General features: G+C 53.7%; 1 protein-coding gene across 1 annotated transcript in view; it reads right to left on the reverse strand.

Moving 5' to 3' along the window:
- Nup154 (nuclear pore complex protein Nup154) overlaps window positions 1-14,090 on the reverse strand; it is a 61,508-nt gene that overhangs the window by 12,775 nt on the left and 34,643 nt on the right. Inside the window, exon 7 of the mRNA XM_077689156.1 lies at window positions 12,689-12,862. Coding sequence (XP_077545282.1) covers window positions 12,689-12,862 — 174 coding nt within the window. The remainder of the gene's footprint in view (window positions 1-12,688; window positions 12,863-14,090) is intronic.

Consider the following 14,090-nt stretch of genomic DNA (forward strand, 5'->3'; position numbering starts at 1 on the left):
TATAAGAGACACATACCGGGGAGCAGTTTCTGTCTCTTATACAAGATGTCTCTTATAAGCAGGGTACCATGTTTTCACTTACTAATCAGACCCTACTATATTGTGGGCACCGTATGACTAAAATAAGCTCAAAAGAACGCTACAGCATGCTGCAAAGGCTCATTCTAATTTATGTTTAGCCCCCAGAATTTATGAAACAGTTCTGAATCTTTGTTTGCTTCATGACTGTATTTACACTGTTTTTTACAACCGATTCTACAATCGTTTTCCTTTCACTGTTTGTGGAAGATGAATCGCAGATGTTGAGTTCACAAGCCTGATGAATAGCCAAAGTGCACAGCTTCTTCCACTGTGTGCTCATGCTATTCATTACGCTAGCAGGACTCAATATCTGCGATGCTTCTTGATTGGGAGCTACGCGAGTGGGAGAGCCCGCATGTGCGGTCGCACTCCAATGGATGGCAGTAAGCTTCAACCACTTCTGCAAGTTGCATTTCCATTGGCAGGGCTTCTCATCGTCATTTCATAGCTGACTGAACCACTGTGTGTTTGCTGAAGTTATAATAAATAGCTACTGCAGGCGTCTGTCGCCCACCTGTGTTTCCACAATGGAAGCAACTGCAATTAGTGACTGGTGGCACTGGATCTGAAGTTAAAATGTCTGTTACAAGCGAGATTATTGATTAAAGTTCAAGGATGACTTGTCCCTTATAACCACTCTTCTACATCCGATGTCTGTTATAAAAGAGGTCAATTTAATGGGAAAGATAGGGCAGCCAGCCATGTGGGTGAATAGTGTCTCTTATACCCATTTGTCTCTTACATCCATGTCTCTTATAACGAGGTTCAACTGTATGTGGTTTTTGGGTGGTGTATGCGATGACACTGCGCGAACAACACTCAAGGAATCTGTGTAGATGATAGACTTTGGAATTTGATTTTCAAGTATGGGTCGTACAATCAGTAAAATTCCATATGCTTCTGCTGAAAAAATTGTTGTGTGGACGCTCATGGTTCTGGCTGCACTGAAATTCGGACCATGAGCAGCGCAGGAGACCATAGTGGAGGTTTTAGACGCGTCACTGTAAAATTCAGTAAGTGGGTATTTCAACTGCAAAGAAAGAAAGTGCTGCAGTATTGCAGCTCGTGGTACACGGTTTTTGTCAAGTCTCATAAAAGAAAGGTCGCACGACACAGGGCGAACTTGCCAAGGCGGTAAACTGTTAGAAAAGGATGACCTGTACACGTCTAAAAACGAAGCACTGAGATCCGAGGCTCGCTCTCTCACTCTAAGTGAAAAGGGCAGAGGAACGGATGGGCGATTTACAAAGAGCAGAGATGTTGATGTATCGTTAAAGACAGGATAAAAAGGATGATTATTCAGCGATGAAATTTTGAAAGCATAAAGCAAGTCCATGTATGTTCGTTGGTTCTCAAGGCTCCACTTATTACACTCGACATAAAGACTCTCAGCAGGGCTAGTGCGAAAAGCACCCGACGAAAGACGAAGGCCCAAGTGTAGCACTGGGTCAAGAATTCGCAAGGCTGTCTTAGTCGCCGACCCATACACCACACTGCCATAGTCCAAATGAGACCCAACCAAAGCAGTATACAAGCGAAGCAAGAGTTCTTTGTCAGAAGCATAGGATTGGTGGGAGAGAACCTTAAGTATATTCATTGTTTTGAGACATTTATTTTTAAGTTCCTTGATGTGGGGAATGAATGTGAGTTTGTGATCAAACACCACACCTAAGAACCTGTACTCCTTGTTCACAGGAAGCGACACACCATTAAGATGAATGTCTGGGTCCGGATGGACACCACGCTTCCTGGAGAACACAGCGCAGGAACTTTTTGCTGGATTCAATTTAAAACCATTCTTGTCTGCCCAGCCGGCAAGTTTCTTGACACCAAGCTGGACTTGACGTTCGCAGATTGACATATTATATGATTTATAGGATATCTGAACGTCATCTGCATACATGGAATAAGAGATTGTGGGTGGCAGTGCCTTACCAAGAGAGTTCATTTTTACTATGAAGAGAGTGCAGCTTAACACACCACCTTGCGGCACGCCATTTTCCTGCACGTGTACCTTTGACAGTGCAGAACCAACTCTGACGCGAAAGGTTCTCTCCGACAAATAACTAATAACGGTATTTAACATGTTACCAGAGACACCGAACGACTTAAGGTCAGTAAGTATGCCATAACGCCATGCGGTGTCATAGGCCTTCTCTATGTCAACAAACACCGTAAGACAGAATTGTTTGTGAATGAAGGCATCCTTAATGTATGACTCTAGTGCCACAAATTGATCGTTTGTAGATCTCCCTGCCCTGAAGCCTGCCTGGCAGCTCTCAAGAAGACCGTTGTACTCCAAAAAGTACACAAGCCTCCGGTTTATCATCTTCTCGAGAAGCTTGCACAGGCAGCTGGTCAGGGCAATGGGTCGATAGCTAGCGGGAGAAGAAGGGTCCTTCCCTTCTTTCAAAAATGCTACAACTATGGCATCCCTCCAAGACTTTGGAATGTGCCCCGAAAGCCATATCTTGTTGATAAGGTGAAGAAGTGTTACAAGAGTGTCTGTGTGTAAGTTCTGTATCATTGTATATGTAATGTTTAGGGATGGGCGAATATAGATTTTGAGGTTCGAAGCGAATTCGAAGCGAATAGTGATTTGGTCGAATAATTTCGAATCGAATAGTTCGAATAGTACACATTGCAAATCACAAAGACAAATGAGCAACTTGTGACCTGACTAATGTACACATTTTTTTCTAATAATTAGAACTCACGTAGGCACAGCATTGTGTAAAACTATTACCAGTTGAACATTTATTGCAAAATCTTACACACAGCTTTCCTTTGCTGTATTCACAAGTTTTCATGAAGAAATGCCTGTTGCGCCACATGCTCTAGGTGCAGCAGTTTCCGCCGGCTGCTCATTCACAAGTTTAAGCGACGCCTAGAAGCTCCGCTAAAAAAAGAAGTATTGTAGCCACTAGTATCCTCGGCCGTAGCCAAGCAAAGCGCAAGTGGCTGGCCGCCATTTTGAATAGGCTCGCTTAGTGCGGCGTACTGCCGCGCTGTGCGAGCCTATTCAAAATGGCGGCATGCCTATTCAAAATGGTGGCCTGTACAAGTCTGCTGGCTTGGTGCCGCTATGTTCGGAGCGGTGTCGTTTCAGTGCCGCCTTTTTTTTTTTAACTTAAGTGTGCTGGCGGCCGAGAGCTTAATTCGTCGAACCTCTAGGCAAGGCAGCAACTCGGCAGTGCCGGCACTGATAATAGAAATGTCCGCGTCGGTGGGTCTTGAGCCAAGCCTGGGGTAACTCTCGGAAAGCTTGACCGAAAAGCTTGGCTTTTAGCTGCCTATTCGGGAGCATCGAATAATTCGAAAATATCGAATACCTGCATTCGGATCGAAGCGAATAACGAATAGAGAGCTATTCGATCGAATATTCGACAATACCGAATATTCGCCCATCCCTAGTAATGTTGTCCGGGCCTGGAGCTGAGCGTTTACACGTGCTCAGAGCACCCCTCAGCTCATGAAGTGTGAACTCAGAGTTATAAGTGGCTGACCTGTCATTGTCATGTAAAGGCTTCTTTTCGGCCATTTGTTTGTGTTTCATGAAAGTGTTTGTGTAGTGTGCTGAACTGGAAATGTGTTGGAAGTGTTGTGCGAGTGTGTCAGCCTGGTCTTCGAGTGTGTCCCCTGTTGTGCTGACCAGAGGCAGGCTGTGTGTTTGTTGTCCTTGGAGTTTGCGTATTCTTGTCCATACTTTCCATGTGTCTGTGTAGGAGTTTATTGATGTTATGAAGGAACGCCAACTCTCTCGTTTTGCCTCACGACGCACACGTTTTCCTAACGCCTTGGCCTGTTTGAACAAAATGAGGTTTCCCGACGTGGGGTACCAACGGAGGATACCCCACGTCTTGTTCTGGGCCTCTCACGCCCGCCTACAGTCCTCATTCCACCACGGCCTCCGCTGGTTGCGCGGGGCACCAGAGGCGTGGGGAATGGACTTTTCGGTGGCGTCGAGGATGTGCGCCGTGAGGAGTTGTACGGCTTCATCTACTTGTAGGTGTCTTATAGTGGTGTGGTGTAGTTTCCATGTAAATGTGTTCCAGTTAGCTCGTGCTTCATTGAACCTATTATGGGAAGATGAACTGCTTGGGCCTTTACCTATATATTTAAGTGAGGTGGGGAAGTGGTCACTGCCATATGGGTCAGTTCCCACACCCCACTCGAGAAGAGGAAAGAGAACTGTGGAGCCAATAGCCAAGTCAAGACATGAGTATGTGTTGTGTCCTATGTTATGATATGTAGGCTGTTTATTGTTGAAAAGGCATGCTCCAGAGGATGTAAGAAACCTCTCTATCAGGCGACCCCGGGCATCCGTACGAGAAGAGCCCCAAAGAGAATTGTGAGCATTAAGGTCGCCTGTAAGGATGTATGGTTCGGGCAGCTGGTCAACCAGCGCCTTGAAGTCAGAGCTCAAAAGTGTAGCATCAGGAGGAATGTATATGCAGCATACCGTTATCAACCTATTAAATATTATTAAGCGTATTGCTACAGCCTCAAGGATAGTGTTTAAAGTGACAGGGTGGCATGCTAAGGATTTCCGGACGATTATGGCCACACCGCCAGAAGAGTGTGTGCAGCCATCCCTGTCTTTCCTGTATACCAGGTAACTATTCAAGAAATTTGTGTGTTTAGAATTCAAATGTGTTTCCTGAATACACATTACACTTGGCTGACTGGTAAGCAGAACCTCATACACGTCGTCAAGATTATTCAGAAGGCCTCTGCAGTTCCATTGTACTATGTTCTCTCTTCCCATTATGAAGTGTTCGGAGCTACTGGACTGTGTTGTTTATGTGTCGTCTTTCAGGGCTGTGACTCTCGCCTTTTTTGGCTTGTCGGGAGGCTTTGGCGTCGGGACGCGTTCCTTGCGGTGCACCGCAGACAAGAACGGACCGACCTCCATTTCATCCCCGGATGTCCTCGGAGCGCCTGAGGTATCAAGCTCCTTGGACCGCGAACCCTTTGGGGCGCGCTTTTCCTTGCCCGCAGCCACCGAGGGATTCAGGAACGCCTCGGATGGCGCAGGCGGTGCGGTGGGGGTGGGAGCTGCCGCTGGTTCCTCCATGTCCATCTCCTCTGCGCCCTCGCCTGTGGTTTGGGACGTTGGAGTGGAAGTGGAGGATGCAGCATCGCTCCCACCAGACGTGGTTGCCCCCACAGCCGCTGCTGGCTCAGCGAACAGTGCGGAGGCGGGTTGGGCTGCCTAAGGCAACCCAGGGGGGGGCGGGGGCGGGACCAAGTCCGACTCGCAGTACTGGGTCCCCGCAGAAACCAGACGCCGCTCCGCCCCCTGGCGAGCTGCATCGGCGTACCTCCCCAGAGGGAAAGAGGCGAACCTCTTCCACGCCTCTGGGAAGGTGATGTTTTCAGTGACCTTGATGTTAATGATTTTCTTTTCTAATTGAAACTTTTCACAGCTGCGGGACCATGCTGTGTGCGGCCCCTGACAGTTTGCACAGGTGAAGGTAGTAGAGTCACAGTTTTCAGTAGGGTGGTCATGTGCGGCGCATTTCGCGCAGGTCGTTTTGCCGCAACAAGAAGTTGTAGCATGCCCGAATCGCTGGCACTTGTAGCAGCAGCGCGGGTTAGGTATGTACGGACGTACACCACACCTAATGAAGCCAGCATTGATGTGCTCAGGAAGTTTTGATTTATTGAATGTCAAGATTATATGCTTTGTGGGGATTTCCTTATTGTCTCGTCTGATGGTGATACGCCTCACTGCAGTTACACCCTGATCTTTCAGGCCTTCCAACAGATCAGCTTCGGTCTCATTCAACAAATCGGTCTCCGAGATCACACCCTGAGAGCTGTTGAGGCTACGATGGGGAGTGACTCTGATGGCCAGATCTGCCATGCAGGTTTGCGACAGGAGGTTAGTGGCTTGTTGCTGCGTCTCGACATTGACTAGGACTTCACCAGTACGGAGTTTCTTAGCATCGAACGATTTTCCGAGGATGCCTTCCAGGAACTTAGTGATCAAGAATACGGACATGGAAGAAACAGGGTTTGTTTTGTCAACTGCCTCGATAACCAAGAATCGAGGATAGTTGTCAGGTTTCGGAATGTGGATTGTTGGAAGGGATGGAAAGGAAACTTCGGTGCGGCCCCTTTTCGGGGGCCGATCACATCTGGGGGGGGGGGTTTGAATTATCCATATGGCATAGGAAAAAGCAGGCAGACGGGGGTACTTTCTTTCTTGACCTTACCCTGGCAGTCAAAGAGGTCCCGGAGCTCCCTGCCTGGTGAACAGACAGGGAGCCCATCCGCCAGAGCTTGACCTGGGCTCTGTGGGGATCCGCTTGATCCCCTTTCCTCCTCCCGCGAGCGCGATGTTCGAACGAGCGTGCTTTCCCGCGCACGTGACGTCAACCTCGCGGGCCGACGCGCCGGCGGGCACCGACTGTCCCGCCGCCGCTGTCGCTCCTCCTCGCCCGGGAACCTGCCTCCTCTCCTCAGCGCCTTAAAACCGCGACGCGGACGTTTCGCAGCTCTCTCTCTCTCTCTTGCTCTTGGCTCTTCCTCCGGCTCTAGCCCCATGGATAGGGGAGATGGGGGGAATGGAGGAGATGGGAGTCGGATACCGGGGCGCTCCTTGTCCCCGGCTGGCTCGTCTCCTCCCCGCCGCGCCAGCCGGTCGGGCGCTGTTTGGCCCTGATCGGACGCGCAGGGTAGGCCTCTGGTCACCTTGCGAGCGGCCCGCGTGCAACCTCGGCCATGGTCGCCTGTTTGGGCGACGCCGTAGGACGCGTGTCGGTACAGTGTAGTTCTTAACCCGGTCTTGGCGTTATTATGCACTGTACGACTCGGCCAATAAACCCCATGGTTCGTCCTGGCCCTTTGGAGCCTGTCGTCGCCTGTGTCGGTGAGTCGAACCCGTCGCGGCGTCTCCCTTGTGGACGCCGCGTACCTCTCTGGGGCATTTTGGATGGGTCATTTCCGGGCGTCGAGCTGACATCGGCGCTCGACGTCTCTAACGAAGCTAGCCGGGGTCGTTTGTTATCCCGTAGCGAGACCCAGTAAGCCCACATTGGCGCCCAACACGGTATCGACACTGCGCGACGGAACAGGCCCCTGGCCTTAGTCCCTGTGCGATTTACTGTGAGCTGAGCGGTTAGGCTTTTGAGCACCACGCTGTTTTTAGCAACGTGCTCGGGCCATCCGCCGCTGCCCGCGAACAGAGGCACTTATCGCCCAACCCGCGCCAGCAATTGGCTTTTGGGAGCACGACGCTCCGTCGTAACGTGCTCCCGCCGCTCACCGCTGCCCGCGAACCGAGGCACTTATCGCCCGACCCGCGCCAGCATTTCCTGTGTTCTGTACTACTCAACGTAGCGGCGATCCCGAGCCTGCGAAATTGACGTACGATTTGAACCTGGAGCAGAGCCATACGCTCGCTACGTCGGAAACGAGAACATCTTTTGCTCGGACGGCGTTAGCCTGCGGCCAATGTATCTCCACGTGCAGACGCCAAACGGCCCTTGTGGCCAAGTTTGCGTCTCGCTAAGGAGCCCCCTGCGCCTCGTCGAGAAGGAGCCTCCCGCTCTGATGACGATAATGCGCATTCGTCCTACCACGTGCGAGCGCCTATCGCGCATAGCACGCGTGGACGTCAGGGCCCTGTCGCAAAAGAGCACCTTTCGCTCCCACGACACGGCCGGGACAGCGTAGCACATCCCGGCGCGGGCATTGTACGACCCTTTGTTGTCGATCTTGCCCGGCGCGCGTGAGATGCAGTGCGCGGAATCCGCAGCTAGGCCCACTGGGGAGCACTCTGTTTCCCAGGCATAGCTCGCATTACGATCTCGTGTTTCCAAAGCACGGCGGCCCGCTCGCCGCGTAGTGCTACGGACGACTTAGAGGTCGGGCACACGTGCTGAACGAGTTCGACCGTTCCGTCGACCAACGTTCGTTCGTAGTGGAGACGGACCACGTGTCATTCAGCTGGCTTAAGCGGATACGCGAACCACGCGTGCTGGCCATATAAGCTGCGCCCGTGAAAACGTCACCGTGCGCAATGGGAGTGGTAGCACCACGTGGTGGCGGACGCCTGTCGCGAGCCCCCGTGACCGCTTGAATGCTCCTAACGCGCCTAGAACCCGACTGGCCTCGTAGCCGAGCGCTGAACGTCGGCCAGTTGGTGCGAGCCCCGAAGGGAATGCGTTAAGCGTGCAAACGTTGCCATTCCCGGGCGATATCGCATACCGAGCAGACCCATTGTCGGCCGGTATTGCATCCAGCAGAGACGAGCATGTGACCGGTGATCAGAACGATCCGTGTTGTAAATATGATTTTAACTGGCTCTGTGTGAGTCGTGCTCTGTGTGAGCGGGCGACGCGGTCGCCGGAGGCTTCTAACCGCTTGTATTGTGGTCAGCCTCGAGCGCTTTGCAGCTCGTACTGCTGCAGGCGCGTTTTTTTATCTCTCGGATTCGTATCTGCTACACGCTCAATGTCTCTCGCTGAAGTTATCCCACCGAAGGAAATTCCCCCTGAGAGTTTCACGGTGGTGAGCACCCGCAGTTTGAGGAAGGTATACGATACTTCCGTGACTCGCGGGCGGCTGGGCGAGTGGCCGCAAGACTTCCCGAAGTTGTGCCGCTCCGCTACCTGGCCAGGCATGTAGCGAGCTGATCTCCACTATCCTCGCTCTTGCCGTTGCGCTGAAGGAAGGGAAACGCGAACGTGGCGGCAAATATCAGCCCCAGTCGCTAACCCGGAGTTCCTGACGCGCGCCGCACCTGACGGAACCTATCCCCACGTGCTCGCACGTGTTCGTCGGTGCGATCGTCGAAAGGAGCACTGCCACGAATTTGGCAATCCCTAGACGAAAAGCGTACCCGCGGTACACCACATGTTGTCCGCCGGCATCGCCTTTGGCAGAACAAACCTCCTCCGAACGCAGCAGTAAGGTCCGTTTGTAAATATGTAAATAGTACGTCGTTTGGCTCTGTGTGAGTCGCGCTCCGAGATGGAGCGGGCGACGCTGTCGCCGGAGGCTGATGACCGCTGGTGTTGCGGTAGGTCCCGTGCGCTATGCAGCCAGGCTGCTGCAAGCGCGTTTTTTATTTTTTGCCTCGGACCCGTGCTTGTAAGGAGCGGATGGGAGTTCTGCCGATAAAATCTCACCCGATAATGCCCCGCGAGGCGCATCTAGGGTGACGATTTGCCGCAGTCTAGGGAGGCCGCGTTGGGCTTCCCCGACTCGCGACAGGCCGGATAAGCGAGCGACCGTAAGACTTTTACGAAGTTGAGTCACTCTGCGAAATAGTCCGGCCGCGCACACAGCGAGGAGGCTTTTCTCTTCTCGCTCGTGCCGCGCATGCCACAGCACGAAGTCCGGATCACGCAAGTTATCCCACTTCATGCACCCAATCGAGAGGCGCAACCACGGAAAAATGCGGCGTACACTTGGGGACTCCACCCCGGTAGCCGTAGTCGTCGGTTCCTTTCGGGCTGCCGCTGTTTGCTTCGCGGATCGGCGACATTTTCGCCCTGCGGAAGCACTAGGCATGCGCGAGGAGGACAAAGGACCGCGATATTCACCCGTTTGGCTTTTTCCGCGGGTCTGATCATGCGTCCTCACGTCCGAGCGGAGCGTTGGCGCGGGGCGATGTTTCCGCCCCATGACCAACCCTACCGAGCGCCAGCGAGCGCCAACGCCGCAGCCACGGAGAGGTTGCTTGCTTCGCGACGCCCGGTTGGGCAGGGAGTTTGCCCCCTCTCCTCAGTGGCGGGCGGAAGCGCGTCACGTCAGGCGATGGCAACCAACTGGCCCAATAAGCCCACGGGACACGCCAGGTAGACCCTCTCTCATGGCGGATGTCGGAGAGACACCGCGGGAGAAGGGCACGCCACTCAATCGGCGGCCTAGGGAACGACGTGGGCCTCACGCCCTTCGTTCCAGTATTCTTCCCTCCATGCCTTCGTCGCAGATAGCGACGCTTTGGAAGGGGGGGAGGATGGCCGCCGACGAAGCGAAACGGGGAATGCCGGCTACCTTCCGTGCGACCGCTGTTACGCACTACGCAGCCGTTAGCTCTCCCCAGTTTCTCGCGGCACCGGCGTTACGGCCGCTTTTTCGGCCCGAGCCTTTGCACGCCCCTATCGCTGTTCCCGGCAGGTAGTTTTGGGTTTCGCCTTTCGTCTCCCTTTTGCAGCACTGTACCTTGGCTCGGTCCCCAGCCCGGTTTTCTTCAGCATCTGTTGCCGCACCACACACGGCCCTTGCCACACGCCATCCTGCATCGGCCGGCGGCTTCAACGTCGCCACTCGCTGTGGCCATGGCACACCTCTGCAGCTCGGGCGCTCCGGCGCTTTCTCGGGGCACTCCCTCACGATGCCTCGCGCGGCGTCGCTCCCTGCGGCCGCTCCCTGGCGCCTCCACGGAGCGCACCCCGGGCGCTTCTTCGGGACCTTCAGCCGGTACGGCACCCTGCGGCTGCTGCCACTCCAACCTTTGGTGGCCCTCTCCTGCTGCAGCTGGTCGAGCTACGCCTGGCAGCTTCAACCCTCGAGCCTGTTGCTCGAGCCTCCGGCGTGAACCTGCCCCGCGGTCTGGCGGTCTTGGGCCTGGCTCCCTGGTGTCCTGGCGAGTCACCTAGACGGCCCCTGCTCGTGCCGACCACTCTGGCGTCGTGTCGAACTTTGGAACGGCGTGTCTTCGAAGTGTGGGCGTGTGTGTGTCGGCGTGGACTCGAACGTGCGGACATTCGCGGACTTCTTGGGCTGGGGACCCGTGGTAAGCCCGTAGGGTATGTGCTGTGCCTGCAGTTGTCGAGCCGGTCCTTCAGACCGGGCTCGGTCTTGAGGAGGGGGGGATGTGGGGATCCGCTTGATCCCCTTTCCTCCTCCCGCGAGCGCGATGTTCGAACGAGCGCGCTTTCCCGCGCACGTGACGTCAACCTCGCGGGCCGACGCGCCGGCGGGCACCGACTGTCCCGCCGTCGCTGTCACTCCTCCTCGCCCGGGAACCTGCCTCCTCTCCTCAGCGCCTTAAAACCGCGACGCGGACGTTTCGCAGCTCTCTCTCTCTCTCTCTTGCTCTTGGCTCTTCCTCCGGCTCTAGCCCCATGGATAGGGGAGATGGGGGGAATGGAGGAGATGGGAGTCGGATACCGGGGCGCTCCTTGTCCCCGGCTGGCTCGTCTCCTCCCCGCCGCGCCGGCCGGTCGGGCGCTGTTTGGCCCTGATCGGACGCGCAGGGTAGGCCTCTGGTCACCTTGCGAGCGGCCCGCGTGCAACCTCGGCCATGGTCGCCTGTTTGGGCGACGCCGTAGGACGCGTGTCGGTACAGTGTAGTTCTTAACCCGGTCTTGGAGTTATTATGCACTGTACGACTCGGCCAATAAACCCCATGGTTCGTCCTGGCCCTTTGGAGCCTGTCGTCGCCTGTGTCGGTGAGTCGAACCCGTCGCGGCGTCTCCCTTGTGGACGCCGCGTACCTCTCTGGGGCATTTTGGATGGGTCATTTCCGGGCGTCGAGCTGACATCGGCGCTCGACGTCTCTAACGAAGCTAGCCGGGGTCGTTTGTTATCCCGTAGCGAGACCCAGTAAGCCCACAGCTCCGACGGCCACCGTTCGTGGTTTCTAACCCTCCACCTATAAACACATTGCCACGGTTATATCCAGCTTATGTTTGGGGGCTCGGGGTCCGTGGTATCGCCAGTACCGTCACCAAGATTGCTCAAGGTGCCCCGTGCGGGGGATAAGGGTCGCTTGTGTGCGGCCTCACCCAGTGACGATATTCGCTGTGCTCCAGCCACGCAGAGTGAAACTTGCACTTTCCGCCTGGCATCTTGTCAAAGTAAAGTTGCAGGCATTGCACACAGCACAAACGCGAACTTTCGCTGAAAAATGACGCGTGAGACCGACGCACGGACCGAGTACCGACCGACCGTTGATATAACTTGCGTTGGATTGGATTGGATTTCTGGCTCGCATTTGTTGCCAGACGACGCAGGCACTGCCGGTTTCGAAACCGAAACTTGCTGCTATTGCTCTTCTGTCAAAGCTACTTGTTTTCGCGGTCATTACTCAGTAAACGCGTTTTTGAAATCAGTGCGACTTACGGAAATACGTCGTTCATTTGCTTTATTGAAACAAAGTCCACTAAATTTTCAAGGATTACAAGGAGCTCATTTATATTTAAGGAGTTTCAAGGGCCCTTGAATTATTGTTATCAAATTCAAGGATATTCAAGGATTTCAAGGGTCTGTTGGAACCCTGAGATTCACGTCACAGTTTTTGGAACCGACGTCATGTGCGACTACGGCTGGTTGGGCTGGTCTGGCGACGGCTCACGCGCCCAGACCGGAATCGGCTGGGGTGCGACGAGAACAGTGACGTCAAATGCGCCTTCCTGTCATGGTGGCTGCCTCAGTGTTTGCTTCACCAAAACCGAAACGAATAAACGGAGCTGCAAGTAATTATTTATGCTGCCTTCGACAGTCTAATGTGCCGTTCTATGATTACTGGGCTTGTAGGCACCTACAGCCGTGAAAGAAAAACGTAACACGAAAATTTCGTGTCAGCACTCCTTCAAGATTGCGAGCAGACATTCCCCCCCTCCCCCCTCCCCCAGCCCAAGCGCACCTTCTTGCAGAGGGCGATGGCCTCGTCCAGCAGGGCCCTGCGCCGCGAGCCTCTTTCCCCCCGGGCGGCCAGCAGCTTCTCGTGGGCCTGGGTGAACAGGGCGTCCTCCTGCCGGTACAGCGACGGGCACACGCTGCGCAGCCGCTGGGACACCGCCTCCGTCGTCGCATTGTCCTGCGCGTCCACCAGGGGGGGAAACAGGGGGTGTGTCACGCAGAGAAGCTGCCACTGGGCTGCTGTGAGGCTCACCAGATCACCGTATTTTCACGCATAGAACCCACCCCTGCATATAACCCACACCCCCTATTTCCGTCAACGAATAACAAAAATATATCCCCGCATAGTGCCCACATATTTTATACATAAGAGGATGGACCAAAGCTACTACTCAAGCAACATTACACATTTGTTTATGCTAAAGAACTTACCTAGCTGACTGCGTAACTGGATGACTTGCCGCATACATTTTTTCAGGTTGGTAGGTTGCTGAGCTGTGTGCGCGAAATAAGCACTGTCGATGGGATAACAGTGGCTGAGTCTATATTACTGCTTTAGGGGCATCACAGCCAAACGCACATTGCGGTGAAGCTGCACCTCGCATATAATCTGCACCTCTACTTCACCCGTGAAATTTTCACATTTCCGATGCGGGTTATACACACAATAATACGGCAATTCAAACCACCTGGGCATCTTTACCACGCGCCACAATCCTAGCACACGGCCATTTTTGTCTTTTATTTTGCCACCTCCATCAGAAGGCAGCCGTCACAGTTTTGGGCACACCAGCCTCCCTGGGCTAGTGCCATTGTATACTTTACTTTAGTCTCTGATCAAAAAACACTACCCTGTAACTTAATCTTCACATGCTGGCAGGGGTGGCAATACCATACCATGGCGTTTCAGCCGTTAGTGTAGCACCAGGGTGGGATCAAGCTGTGAGCTGCATGTTTCTTTGCCACCAAAAAACATGCTAAGCACTTCTTTTGTCACTATACAGAGGGCAACATACTTGTCAACAACACACCTGTCATACTTTCAGCCTGAACCTCCCTCGCCCAAGCGGCATTTGAAGAAAACTAGTGCGCCATTCTGAGGTCAGTCTGAGCAAACCTCTTTTCTCTCCAAAATTTTTGAAAAGCATTTGTTTCAGCAGTTTTCAGATGTAACTAGATGAAGTTGACCTTCCTGTTATAGACAAGCGTGTTGCGCACTGTGCTGTGCTCTGTGAGTACGAATACAGACAAACCCCGCTACAACGAACTCCACTTCAACAAAATAAAGTGGGACCTTGATAATACAACTTTCAAGGGACCACATGACATCGTCGAATGACCGAGTGTCGTGTGATTGGTGAACAGACAAATGCCGGCCTAGTATACAGCCTTACGCGACACGTGGG

Source organism: Haemaphysalis longicornis, unplaced genomic scaffold, assembly GCF_048455015.1.
Source record: "Haemaphysalis longicornis isolate Haplotype H1 unplaced genomic scaffold, Haemaphysalis longicornis Haplotype H1 scaffold_10, whole genome shotgun sequence".
NCBI lineage: Eukaryota > Metazoa > Arthropoda > Arachnida > Ixodida > Ixodidae > Haemaphysalis > Haemaphysalis longicornis.